Source organism: Electrona antarctica (assembly GCF_951216825.1).
Source record: "Electrona antarctica genome assembly, chromosome: 9".
NCBI lineage: Eukaryota > Metazoa > Chordata > Actinopteri > Myctophiformes > Myctophidae > Electrona > Electrona antarctica.
Genome location: NC_136790.1, coordinates 15108660 through 15123479, shown reverse-complemented (window position 1 = coordinate 15123479; position 14820 = coordinate 15108660). Strand labels below are relative to the sequence as shown.

At 43.3% G+C, this 14820-nt stretch overlaps 1 protein-coding gene across 1 annotated transcript in view; it reads left to right on the top strand.

Annotated features, from left to right (window-relative positions):
* Window positions 1–287: 287 nt before the first annotated feature.
* Window positions 288–14820, top strand: part of LOC306929518 (sodium-coupled neutral amino acid transporter 3-like) — a gene marked incomplete at its 5' end in the record, with an annotated part of 39398 nt that continues 24865 nt past the window's right edge. The window contains 6 exons of the mRNA XM_079510079.1: window positions 288–418; window positions 3108–3140; window positions 3601–3694; window positions 4295–4410; window positions 10117–10190; window positions 12225–12317. Of these exons, the coding sequence (XP_079366205.1) occupies window positions 288–418; window positions 3108–3140; window positions 3601–3694; window positions 4295–4410; window positions 10117–10190; window positions 12225–12317 (541 nt within the window). The remainder of the gene's footprint in view (window positions 419–3107; window positions 3141–3600; window positions 3695–4294; window positions 4411–10116; window positions 10191–12224; window positions 12318–14820) is intronic.

Sequence of the window (14820 nt, the reverse complement as noted above, 5' to 3'; positions counted from 1 at the left end):
GTCAGTCAGTCAGTCAGTCTGTCAGCAACATTCGTGATGAAGGCCTTGCTCTGCCGGTCCAGCAGAACAAGATGGCTGCTAGCTTTTAAAGCGTATAAAAGTGAAAGGCACAAATACTTTTGCTAACGGCCCCATATTTGTTTTTCCTCTCTCCACAGATTTCTGAAGGAAAATAAAAAAGCCGGTGTGCAGCACACACATCCAAAACATTTACACACTTAAACACACACACGTTCACAACTTCACATACACATAACCACACACAACGAGGCACCGGAGGAGCAGAGATGAGTGAGGATAAACCAGCTGAGACTGTGGAAACCGCTCCTGCTGGTGACGCCAACACTATTCCTAACGGGAAAGGGCATGAGTCAGCGGATATGACCACAGCAACATCCCCCGCTCAGGATTCTGACAAGTAAGTATACGGTCAAATAGTAAGAAGATAGAATAGTATAGAAAGAATAGTACAGAAAGTAGAAAGTAATTTCCTCCCAAAATGGGAGGGAAAGTCCTTTCTGAGTTCATGGAACTGGCATATCTGATACTGATGAACTCTCAAGGGTTAAGGACTATTCAAACTCCAGTTTCACCACTGAAATGGTGTTTAGTAAAAACAGATGTGTTTGGGTAAGCGGTGAGTGGCTTACCACCGCAGCGTGGTGACGTCATGTTGTAGTTTTCACCTTATCACCTAAAAGTGGAGTGGCCTTTACGTTTAAGCAATAAGCATACTCCACTTTTAGGTGATAACCTATACTCACCTTTTAGGTGAAACTGTAATCACCTAAAAGTGGAGTATGAATAGGCCTTTACATTTAAGCAATAAGCATACTCCACTTTTAGGTGATAACCTACTCACCTTTTAGGTGAAACTGTGATCACCTAAAAGGGGATTTTGATATGAATGAATAAACCCTCGGAATATTGAGAAAGCAACAAATTCCATGTTGAAATTCCCCATATACCGTATGTGCATTTTTATCACGATGAAGATTTGAAAATCATTTGTTTTGGTTTATTTTGGTTTGTGTTGTGTATGACACCAGACACCAGTGTATGTTGATCTCAATAGAGGGTATGCGCATGCTTAAAGTGAATGGCACATCGAGTGGCAAAGCAACAGGCAAAGTGAGTTTAACATTGTTTAATGTTGTTTAATGCAATCAGATAAGACTTTTCTGTGTGGATGTATGGGCTGTCAAGGCCAGAAAGTAGTTTTTTGCCACTCAGTAGGCGTTCCTGCATAACTTCCTGGTTTGATGATGATGTCACACGCATACCCTCTATACGTGTGCTTTGTTTGTGACATCAGTGCACGTTGATCTCCATATTATGTGCAATTGGCTCCATAGTCCATACAGTATACGTGCATTTGACGTTTGGCGGTGTAAAAGAGACGCAGCCTCAATGTGTTTTACTGGTTAAATAAAGGTTAAAAAAAAATAAAGTTAGACGGCATGTTAGATCCTCCAGATGTCCCGACTCGCCCAACTATTAGTTCGGGAAGCCTGATATAGGAAGGAGTATGTATTGCGCTTAACCCATTTTGACCTGAGATCAGATTCTAAAAATGTCTTCTAAAGACAGTTTTCTGAAAAAGCTATGTTTCTATGTCAGTCGTTCTTCGATTTTTCCAAAAATAGCAGACCTACAAGTTCATAGCGCGGCACTCGGTGCCGCGCTATGAGCTTGTAGATCTGCTATTTTTCAATAGCTAAAGCATAACATAATGCTAACACCAAAAGGGGTTCCCGCCCCAAAATGCGTTAATCTCTCTAGGTTGTCCTCAGACGAGTCCTCCATCGTCGCTTCCAGCCATCCCGGTTCTCCATACTGTACATCCGACCAGCTCGTTGGTGCTTTGAGCTCCTGCGTCTTTCTTGAGTACATCCACAATATGTTAATGTGGGATGTCCTCTTGATCGATGCCCATGTGTTGGTTCCCACAGCACTACTTTGTTGGCTGGCAGTTGTTGATGTCTTTGGCAGTGTCCTGCTAGTCTACTACTTTCTGGCTCACCCTTGGTATTCCCTCATACAGGGTATTGTTGGTAACATGCATTGCACGCTCTTGCTGATGTTAAGTACAGCACGCAGCATTCTGGTGTAGCACCCGTCTACAGACTTCTGCAGGGTTGGGTAATCCATATTAAGAAAAACCTAGAACTAACACTAGTCAAAACTAAGCCAAAAAATTAACTAAATTAATTAGCAAACCCACTTTAAAAATGAATCAAAAACTGAACTAAAATAGAAAAAGAAAACTCAAAATGAAATAAAAATGAATGACAAAATGCAAACCGATAATAATCTTGTGGTCTGGCTTGAGAGACTGTTTCTCTTTTGGTGTAGAAGACCTGACCTGTTGCCCGGATAAAACAAGACGGACTTCGTCTTGTTTCGTCACCTACAGTAGATGCAGCCAAATTAATCTTGACCATGGCTTCGTTAACAGATTGTCTGTCTGTGTGAGTGACTGTGAGCCCAGTCAATAAACATTCAGAGGCTGACTGTTTATCTGAGGGTCTGTGTAGCAGAGGATGACAGTTTTATTAGTCATGTAAGAGAGAAGGATGAGGCTGGCAGGGCACTGCGTCAGGCACCCAGAACTTGAGGCAAGTAAATTGACCCTATGGGAGCCAACCCAGGGAAAAGCCAGGAGGGGAAAGAAGCGTATACCACCTATGTAGACGTGGTGCGACGCGACAGCTTGGCTGACAACACTGAAGAGCCTGATGTTGAATAGGAAATTGTGGAGGGCAGCGATCCAGGAATCCCGAGTTGGTGTTGGCTAGACCTCACTCTCGCAGCAACTAACTAGTCATGTAGTAATCATCTATCGATCTAATAGGTAGATAGATATCCATATAAAATAGACGATCTTCAAGGGATTGAGTTTGTAGAGTTTTTTGCTGAATATTCATTTGCAGAATGTTCGTCAACCGTAGAGACACTATGGTTCATGTGGGTTAATCCACTGCAGAGTGGATCATTGGGTATATTGTTTTATAACAGGACTATCACTGAGGTTGTCTGTTGTTTCTCCTCTTTGTGCTCTCATTGGGTGATGGATGGTCCCTCTCTCTCTCTACGCTACATTGTAGGGAAGTTGTGCCCAATAGTGCTCAAGATGCCAGGTATGTAACACTGATGATGAGCAGAGCATGTGTGTCGCACGTTCCCCTGATTTAAGCGTTATTCATAGTCTGGATTTTCGGTGGTGAGGTGACCACCGAACTACAACATGACGTCACTGAGCTGCGGTGAAGAGAAAATCACCGCCACCACCCCAGCCCTTCTCTCTGTTTTTACTCACCACCGCTCCACGTTATTACAGCTCACCACCGGAGCGGTGGTCACCTCACCACCGAAAATCCGGACTATGAATAGGCCTCGATACTAAATATAAACACACGGACAGAGACATTGCATGACAATTTAAGTCCTGTCCCTGGTTGTGTTGAAAGAGAGATTGCAGCGTTGGCATTGGGATTCCCAGGGTTGCTGCTGGCCTTTTGGGGGGTGTTTTTTGTATGTGTGTTGCTCTTTGTTGCCCTCATGTTCTTACGACAACTGTGTTTCTCTTTTTCCCGTGAGTCCCCACAGAACGGCGGACACGGAGGCCAACCGCGCAGACAGCCAGGAGTTCTTATCGAGCATAGACGACAAGAAGACCACTCGCTTTACAGATGTACGTCTGTTTTCCCAGTTGTTCATTTTGCATTTTATGCAGCATGCATTTGTGGGTCACAGACACTTTTTATTATTATAATTTTTTAATGTTTTTTTTTGTGGCTTTCGCCTTTATTTTTATATTTTTTATGGAGGGACAGACAGTAGGCTGACAGGAAATGGGGAGAGAGATGGGGGGAAGACATGCAGTAAAGGCCGTCGGGATCGGGAGTCGAACCCGCGGCACACTGCCAGACTGGATTACCAGCCAAGGCCACACTTTTTTATGGTTCCCTTTATGTTTTGTTTCCCACATTCCTAAAAAAACACATTTCTCATGACCCAAAAACTAATTAAATTATTTTCTTTCTCCCAGTATTTTCAGAAATGAGAAAACTGATGTTTAAGTATATGAAAACAGCCGATCAACAAGCTCAAAACGTGGCGGGAAGCGACGCGTTGTATGAGAATGTAGATCTGCTCATTTCACTAGTTTGGGTCCCGGGGAAACGTCTCATTTCTTTTTGGAGTCTTGAGCTAAAAAGTTTGGGAGCCAATGCACTACATGCAGCATATACTCTTAACCTGCTTTATTTATCTCTTTTGTCATTGGCATCAGTTCGAGGGGAAGACCTCGTTTGGGATGTCGGTGTTCAACTTGGGCAACGCCATCATGGGCAGCGGGATCCTGGGACTGGCGTACGCCATGGCCAACACAGGGGTCGTCCTGTTCCTGTGAGTTTGCACAGCCAGATGAATGTAGACGTGTTGATTTCGTCGACTAACACTATGACAAACAATGTTCGTCGACTACGCTTTTTCAGTGATGAAAACTAAATGGAAACTAAATGGAAACTAAGCTATGATGACTATATATATATACTAAAACTAAGCCTAAATATTTTGACAATTTCGTCAACAAATAAAAACTAGACCAAAATGTGGAAGGAACTAGTGGACAAGAGATCCAGTATAAGTCATTAATTTTAAACTTGGTTGAAAACACGTCACGCTGCGACGCGTTGTGAGGTTGTGAGGTTGTAGGTTGGCTATTTTCAGCAAGTGTAAACACAGCCATTATGATGGCATCAAGGCCCGCCAAAATACATTTTAGTCGACTAAAATTAGACTAACGCTAAAACATTCCAGGTGACTTATGTGACTAAAACTAAATGAAAACTATTCAAGAGACTATGACTAAAACTTGCTGTCAAAATCAACACTGGATGGCGAAGAAAACGAGTTGGACAGATGTTGACGTGTCATGGCGTCAGTGACGTGCTCTAATAGGTGAAAACAGCTGCGATTGCAATTTGCAGCCATTACGACTAAACTGGAGCTCGCAGATGTTCGCTGACGCAGTTCATGCGTCAGCGAACATACTGTAGATTTTCTCACTGGAGGTCTGGGTTTAACGCAAAAATAGCACTTAATTGTTATAGGCAATTAACCCAGGCAGGCAGCCTGCATTTGTTGAAAGCCCTAATTGAATGCTCGGTAGATAAATGCCTGGCATTTTGAATAACAGCTCTCTACTCTGATGGCTCATAATAACGCACAGAGACTGATAATGCATTAGAATCGTTTGATAAGTATCTGTGTCTGAGATTTAATTAAATTCAGGTTTCAGGCTCTGTGATATAATGAAGTACAATGGCGGTGGAATTGAGTTATTATGTAAATGGCACAGCGGTACACTGCTGGCTGCTGTGAATAATAAGCACAAAGTTTATACATTTTTCACAGTGACTAAGAAGTGCTAATACAAGAAGGGTTTCAAAATGGCTACTGAAATGATCATTTCAGTATGGTGGCATCTCTTCTGTTAGGGGGGAAACAAACAGGATAGGGGAATCTTCTTCTATCTAGGAGAACGCAATTCAATTCAAATCAAATAACATGATGCAAATGATGCAAAAATTACCCCAAAAATATGTGACTGATCCAACGCGAATCACACAAAACGACGCTAATGACGACGTGAATTACATGAAACGAATCATGCACAGTGACACAGATAACACTAAATGATGTGCCATGAAAAAGTGTGAAGACCTTCAGAGCAGTGGTTCTACAGAACCGACCCGCTCCAAACTGGCACGCCGGTGTGAGCCTGCCTAATTTTAATTAGCTCATGAGTCATTTTAGATTTAGGATTTGAAATTTAGTTCACGATTCATAGGTATAACCAACCAACCAGGTCTTCAGACACTTTCATGGTTTATTACTGGTGATTCTCAAAATAATTCAGCTCATGTTTCCAGAGGCTAATCTAACCAGATAGCACAGACTAGATCAACACTGTGCAGCCTTTGTCCTGGAGCCATTTTTCACATCTCAGCTCTCGTTTACAAGGTATCTGGTGTTGAATTTGGCCGAGCTTTATCTTGGTCTTTAAAGCATTCTTGGCCCCATGCTGTGAGCCTCCATATAATACCCCTTTGATTAAGAAATTCAAGGCAGCCCAGATCTCTGCAGTCATAGCCATGGGTGGTTGTAGAAATCTGGGCTGCCTGATGATTGTACTGTATAATACAAAAAAATAGGACAAGGACATAGAAATAGCCATATAGTACCTGACTGTGGCCTCCCTATTGCTAAATTCCACTATTCTTTTCACTATTTTTTAAACATATATTCTGGGCCATCTACATGTTGTCAGGAGGGTACCGGTATTCAATTTACTGTAATTTTGCTTTGAACCTCATTTCCTTCATAAGGCAATCTTTGACAAAGCTTTCTCTTGAGGAAAAGATGCTCCCCACTTTGGAGAGCATCCACTGAATTTGAAAGGGAGGGTGTCTGTAACATTGCAATGATTATGCTCAGGATGCCACATTGGACCTTTCATTTTAACCATACCTATCTATAACTGTTAACCCATTTTGACCTGAGATCAGATTCTAAAAATGTCTTCTACATCCTGACAGTTTTCTGAAAAAGCTATGTTTCTATGTCAGTCCTTCTTCGATTTTTCAAAAAATAGCAGACCTACAAGCTCGTAGCGCGCCACTCGGTGGCGCGCTATGAGCTTGTAGGTCTGCTATTTTTCAATAGCTAAAGCATAACATAATGCTAACACCAAAAGGGGTTCCCGCCCAAAATGGGTCAAGCCTCATACTACACCAGAACAGGTGCACGGGAGACGTTGTGACTAGCCGAGCTATATGGTATCATTTGGCCATTGTGATTGGTCAGAAGTTGGTCTGACATGCAGTGAAGCGAGTGAAATGCAGCCACAGTCTGGAAGAGAGGCCTCCATCCATACCTCGTCGTTTTCCAGCAGTGCTGGCTGTATAGAGTGTCCGCTGCAGCACTGCAGTCAGTGTGGCTCGAGAGACAAAGTATAAATTACATTACGCTCCACCTCCCATGGTAGTCTGATACAATAATATGGAGATTGTTCTTGGCAGGCACACAGGCCTGCATGGTTTTGCATGTTTTTTTTTCTCGTTTTTTTTCTCCACTTGGTCTGACTGACTGTCAGCAGATCCTGTGTCCTCCCACCCATGGCACCAATGCATCGGCCGACTGTTTTCCACCACAAACGCATTCTTCCACGATGCTCGACGGACGCATTGAGCCAAAGACAGACAGCCAGGAGTTGAAGTCGAAATTACGCATATAGGCCTAAGCTATTTTGGAGATGTTTCTGCCTATATGATGATGACGTCCTCGAATTAGCGACTCCAGGGTTAATGTGGTTATAAGTCAAGTAACAGATACTATAAAGGAAAACAGAGCAGAGCTGGCACATCCACTGGAAGGTCGGCGTGGGAGTGGGACCGACCAATGAGAATCACAGACACTGGAAGGTCGGCGTGGGAGTCGGACCAATGAGAATCACAGACACTGGAAGGTCGGCGTGGGAGTGGAACCGACCAATGAGAATCACAGACAAATCAAAAATAAAGGTCTGCACAACGTGGCGTGCATGCACCATGAGTCAATAGCTTTATTGATTAACCTTTAGACTAAAACAATACTATATTTATAATATTATTTCTCAAAACGAGCCCTCATGTAAACCACTGCGTGCATACTTGTCTTTCTAAGTGACGTACTGTAACAGTCCTGCTTAGGGTTGTCGGATCGGGTGATCGGATATCGGGGGCCGATCACGTCATTTTCAAATGATCGGAATCGGATCGGGAGCCAAAAAACATCCCTAGTATCAATATTATATCCATATCATGATATTAAACTGGTAATTGTCTGTTATTTGGGATATTGTACAATAGTGATATGGCATAAACGTGTTCTATAAAATATAAATATCGGATCGAGAAAAATCGGAAATGATCGGAATCAGATCGGGAGCAATAAAACGTGATCGGGACATTCCTAGTTCCTTCTATTTGAGTAGTACTCTCTCCATCCCTGCCTGCAGGTGTTATGTTCCGTACTTATGACCCATGACGGCTTGTGTGAGGCACGGATTCAGGGCCAGTTCAGTTCACTCCAGTGGGTTGCCTCACTGGCCTCGGGTGGGATCATGACCAATGCCTTCCTGGAAGGAAACGGGTCACACTTTGTCATGTAATTACCGTAGGGCTTTCCGCCGAACAAAGAGCGTGTTTATACGGTATTTGTGTAACATGGCAGTCCCTCGAGTCTACACCCTGTAATCCCCAAAAGGTTGGGCCCATTTTCACACTCGGGGATTTAACCACTTAGTTTATACGTAAGCCATTTGAAAATGGCCGATCTACAAGCGTGTGGAAACAGGGGTGAGATAAGGACGCTTGCGAGTCACGGTGTCCTCAACTTGCGGTTGCAGTGTAGTTTCTATGTATCTGTTGTTATCTATCACAAGTTGATGGATAACTTGATGAGTGGTACAGTAATTAGAATTTAGGGCCAAAATTACATTTCGGTCCACCTCCCATGGTAGTCAGATACAATAATATGGAGATTGTTCTTGGCAGGCTGACACAGGCCTGCATGGTTTGCACGTTTTTTTTTTTCACTTGGTCTGACTGACTGTCAGCAGATCTGTCCTCCCACCCATGGCACCAATGCATCGGCCGACTGTTTTCCAGTTCCACCACAAACGCATTCTTCCACGATGCTCGACGGACACATTGAGCCAAAGACAGACAGCCAAGAGTTGAAGTCGAGGTGAAAGACGTGCCGCTTGGGCATTCCAGCAAGACCGAGAGAGAGAGAGGAGAGAGAGAGAGAGAGAGAGAGAGAGAGAGAGAGAGAGAGAGAGAGAGAGAGAGAGAGAGAGAGAGTTTTGGTTGGCAAGATCAACAAAAGGGGGAGAAAATAGATTGGTAGTACTAGTATAGCTTGAAGAGGGCATGCCCCGTGAACGTCAGTAGATGAAGTTCTTTATAAATTGAGGCCAGACCAGGGCCTTTGGCCAAAGGATGGCTGCTGGAGAACTGACGCATTTGAAGATATGGAAGAAAAAAATAAAAGCACTGCAAAATTAAGTTGAACCCTGAGATTGAAATGAACTACATTGAGGACTTAATTTGCAGTAAGTCCAGAGTAGTTTTCCTCTTCAATAACTCTGTGGATTGGCTCACCCCAACACGCCTTACCGTTCGTTGCCTAGCTTGTAAATATATTTCCCCTTTAAAAATAGCCCATTTGATGTGTGTGCTTATACTGCTTGTTTCCTGTGGTAGCGGCCTAGCGGGTACATGAGCAGCTTGTGCAACGTGCAGCCAGCCCAGCCCTGCTGGAGTCCATCCAGCCCAGGGTGAACCAGAGCCACGGGAACCCTCGCTCTTCAAACACACGCTCCGTTCCAATATCCAACAATCTCATCTCCGTGCCGCAGCTGCATAAATACGTCTACAACCTAATGCACAGATTAAGAATGTGATCTGTTGACCACATTCACACGGCCGCCCTTTTGGGGGGGGGGGGGGGGGGGAGACTTTTTCAAAAGTCTTAGGCCATTGAGGAAACTATAAAGGGTTGTATAAGTAATAATGTTGTTTTGTTAAAATATGTGTTAAATAGCTTTAGATATTCTGATGTGTGGCATTTATTCAGTAACACGGGTCCCTCTCTCTGCTGATCTTTGATAAGCAGAAAATACCTTTTCTGGCAGGGATACCAATTTTATCCAACAAGGAGTTAAATTGGAAGTGATGAAACAAACAAAAAAATATATACTTAATAGAAGACACATTTTTAACCCGAAACACTATACAATTGAATCTGATCAAATATCTTTGTGGAGTTATCTCTCCTTAATTAATCGGCATCCTGACCTGAAAATGTATTTTCTGTTTACTAATTAAAGAGCTGGAGAGATGGCAATACCTCTGTTATGGAACAAACACTGTAAAAGCAATGATTGATATTGGAATATTGGACATTTAGCTTTTTTAACAAAAATAACAAAAAGAGATTAGCACTGAAAATATAACTTATTATTTGTTCATGAATATGTCTATTTGTTGTATGTCTCCTCTGTAGGGTCCTCCTGACAGTAGTGGCAGTACTCTCTTCATACTCCATCCATTTGCTGCTCAAGTTATCTGGTATTGTAGGTATGTATGTTCATACAGTTATCTGGTATTGTAGGTATGTATGTCCATACAGTTATCTGGTATTGTAGGTATGTATGTGCATACAGTTATCTGGTATTGTAGGTATGTATGTGCATACAGTTATCTGGTATTGTAGGTATGTATGTGCGTACAGTTATCTGGTATTGTAGGTATGTATGTGCATACAGTTATCTGGTATTGTAGGTATGTATACATACAGTTATCTGGTATTGTAGGTATGTATGTGCGTACAGTTATCTGGTATTGTAGGTATGTATGTGCGTACAGTTATCTGGTATTGTAGGTATGTATACATACAGTTATCTGGTATTGTAGGTATGTATGTGCGTACAGTTATCTGGTATTGTAGGTATGTATACATACAGTTATCTGGTATTGTAGGTATGAATGTTTGTACAGTTATCTGGTATTGTAGGTATGTATACATACAGTTATCTGGCATTGTAGGTATGTATACATACAGTTATCTGGTATTGTAGGTATGTATGTGCGTACAGTTATCGGGTATTGTAGGTATGTATGTATATACAGTTATCTGGTATTGTAGGTATGTATGTGCATTGTGCATACAGTTATCTGGTATTGTAGTATGTGCATTGTGCGTACAGTTATCTGGTATTGTAGGTATGTATGTGCGTACAGTTATCTGGTATTGTAGGTATGTATGTGCGTACAGTTATCTGGTATTGTAGGTATGTATGTGCATACCGTTATCTGGTATTGTAGGTATGTATGTGCATACCGTTATCTGGTATTGTAGGTATGTATGTGCATACAGTTATCTGGTATTGTAGGTATATATGTACGTACGTACGTACGTACGTACGTACAGTTATCTGGTATTGTAGGTATGTATGTGCATACAGTTGCTTGCATTTACACATGAATGTGATTTGGTGCGTACTGCAGGTCTTGGAAGCCACCTGACACATTGGTGGGGGACATTTTCTTTGCAAAGAAAAAGCTCTTAAAATATTAGCCTTAATTAGTGGCTCATGGCACGGACAGAGTTTTTCAATACAATATCAACATTGATGCCTCATAGGCCTACATTGTACCCTCATGTTCTCATCAACATACCGCCCGGTAATGTCTTGTGAGTTAAATCCATTACTTTTTTAACATCCACACATACCACCTCCTATCCACACAATACACTAGACATAGGTCTAGTTAATAGCACGTATCACAAAATCTCCATTGTAACATTGCAGTTGTAATATAATATGGTATAATGTATGTTTTGATGTGTGGTAAAAATGTATGTTATAATATTGTATGGCATTAATGTAATATTATGATTGATTGATTAATGTATGCTATGTTATAATGTAAGTTATGATGCTTTAAAGCTACTAGCTACAAGTTTCAAGAGTACCTCTCTTGTACCTCACTGCAACTGGATTGTAACCCTGGTCTCTCGTGTGGGAGTTTAATAGTTTCATTAGTTTAGGTACAAGGCCACACTTGGCCTTTGATGTTGTCAATCCTTTGGGGGGCACAAAGCCAAATGCCAGGGCAAAGGAAAGGGCATCAAATAAACTTCATAATGTCATGGCCTTCCATGGAATTCCTTCCCTGGGTGCTATCATAATTGAAACATTGTACAGTAACCTGTCATGTCAGCACAAAATCTCAGTGTAGTTTGTGTTAATTATCCCCAGTGCCATTATTGCTTGTTACAAAAAAGCGTTTAATCTCATAATTTATACAGCAGGTCGTTTCAAGGAAGCAATCTGATTGGTTGAAGTAGCTGTGCTTCAAACGAGCATGATGGAACACCTAATCAAAACATAAAAAAACAGCTGTGCCGAGTCTCGCTGCTCTCCCAGAGAAAATACCGGTAGTTACATTTTAAACCAAAAATACTCTCTCAGGCACAGTGTGCCAGTGATCACCCTCCATTGTGCCAATGTTGGCGCTGGTAGGTTGGCTACCCTTACAGTGCAGTATGATGTGTTCTAATGTATGGTATGTTGTGATGTGTAATGTAATGGTGTAAATGTGTTCCAGGAATCCGGGCGTACGAGCAGCTGGGCTACAGGGCCTTTGGGACACCAGGGAAGATGGCTGCTGGAATTGCCATCACATTGCAGAACATTGGAGGTAGACACATGCATGCATGCATGCATGCATGCACGCACGCACCCCCCCCCCCCCCCCCCCTCCCTCCCTCCCTTGCAGTAACATGTATCATGATGGTTTAGGACAGGGGTTTTCAACAGGTGGTCAGTGGAGGTATTGCATGTGGTCCCTGACCTGACCATGCATTTAGTAATGTAGGATTTGTAGATTTTTTTGTTTAGATTTTCTTTCTACTAGTTGAGAAACAGTGAACTGAATGACCTGGTGACATTGATAGAAACAGTGAACTGAATGACCTGGTGACATTGATAGAAACAGTGAACTGAATGACCTGGTGACATTGATAGAAACAGTGAACTGAATGACCTGGTGACATTGATAGAAACAGTGAACTGAATGACCTGGTGACATTGATAGAAACAGTGAACTGAATGACCTGGTGACATTGATAGAAACAGTGAACTGAATGACCTGGTGACATTGATAGAAACAGTGAACTGAATGACCTGGTGACATTGATGACATTACATTACATTACATTACATTACAGTCATTTAGCAGACGCTTTTATCCAAAGCGACTTACAATAAGTGTATTCAACATAGGTAGGGAACAAAAACTACTAATCACCAGAAGTCTTTAGTGCATTTTCTGCAAAAACAAGCAACCAAGAGTATACCTAGCGCTAAGGTAAAAGTGCAATATATCAGCTACCTATTTCCTTAACCGGATGAGACAAAATAGCTAAATCAAATGAGCATGAGCTAAAACAATTAAGTGTATCGACTAAACAAGATCCAATAAACAATACAACAATAGAAAACAAACGTTCGTACAACTAGTTAACAACAAGTAGGTCAGGCAGAGAGGAAGGGTAGTGTTTCCTGAAGAGGTGGGTTTTCAACCTGCGGCGAAATATGGGCAGTGACTCTGCTGTCCTAACATCAGTGGGGAGTTCATTCCACCACTGTGGGGCCAGAACAGAAAAGAGTCGTGACCGTGTGGATCGGCCAGAAGGACCCTTGAGTGACGAGGCAATCAGTCGCCCCGAGGTGGCAGACCGAAGTGGTCGGGCAGGGGTGTAGGCATCGACCATAGCCCGGAGATAGGAAGGAGCTGTTCCTTTCACTGCCCTATAGGCTAACACCAGGGTTTTGAACTGGATGCGGGCCGCTACGGGGAGCCAGTGTAGAGAACGGAGAAGGATGGTTGTGTGGGAGAACTTGGGGCGGTTGAACACCAGACGAGCCGCAGCTTTCTGAACAAGCTCCAGAGGTCTGATGGCAGATGCCGGAGCACCAGCAAGGAGGGAGTTGCAGTAGTCCAGGCGGGAGATGACGAGAGCCTGGATGAGCACCTGGGCTGCCTTCTCCGTGAGGAAGGGGCGAATCCTCCTGATGTTGTAGAGGAGGAATCTGCAGGACCTTGTCACTGATGCGATGTTTGCCGAGAACGTCAGTTGATCGTCCAGGGTCACACCCAGATTTTTCGCAGTCCGAGTTGAGGTCACCACAGCATTATCAATGGTGATGGCCATGTCTCGGTGCGGACAGCCCTTCCCCGGGAGGAACATCAGCTCGGTCTTGTCCAGGTTGAGCTTCAGGTGGTTTGTCGACATCCACGCCGAGATGTCAGCCAGACAAGCAGCAATGCGTGCCTCCACTTGGGTATCAGAGGGGGGGAATGAGAGGATCCGTCCATGCAGTCATCCTATATTACAATTGAAAACATGTGCCCAAAAGCACGCACAGGAACAAAAGGCACCAGCTACTACGTCACTGACACGCTGCAACACGCTGCAACACACACTGCAACAACACACTAACACGTCACACACTTACCCTCCGCGTCGTTGGTTCCCTATCTCCTCATGTCGCGCCGCACGGCCACACTCGACACCAGCCGCGTAACAATTGTCATCGCACTGCCACTACAGCCGGCTCCCGTCCACACTCGCAAACAATATCAATATCAATAATAAACACAAACACGCCACAAGCACCGACACCCCCGCCTAATTTGTTGCCACGTCTATGAAAACAAGCACCGAAAAAATGCCATTCAACACGCTACTTACACACACTACCACTCGCTTACAATACGCGGACCTGGCAACACTACATTCTCTCTCCCATTTGCTCAGAGCCCACCACGTGACCCACACAGGGAGGGAGACGATTGCGTGATGCTTCTATGTACAGGATTCTATAGGTCACCACTTTTGGTGTGACACACATACGGCTTCTGTTTACTAATATGCGTTGTCAACACGTGCTGAGTTGACAAACATTGACCGATTTCGGAGAAGACTGATAGTTTCTCCTTTACTACTTAGGCTGTGGAAGTATTCACACTAGGCAACTTTTGCATTTATTGCCATTGCCAATTTGGGGAGAAAAGGAGGACGAGGAGGTGATCAAGCTCCACAACACCACATTGGTAGGTAGCCTCAAGGCTGCATTTATTTGCCTTCTTTTTCCTCTCGAGGCTGCATGGGATGATGTGAACCCCTCCAGCAGGCTAG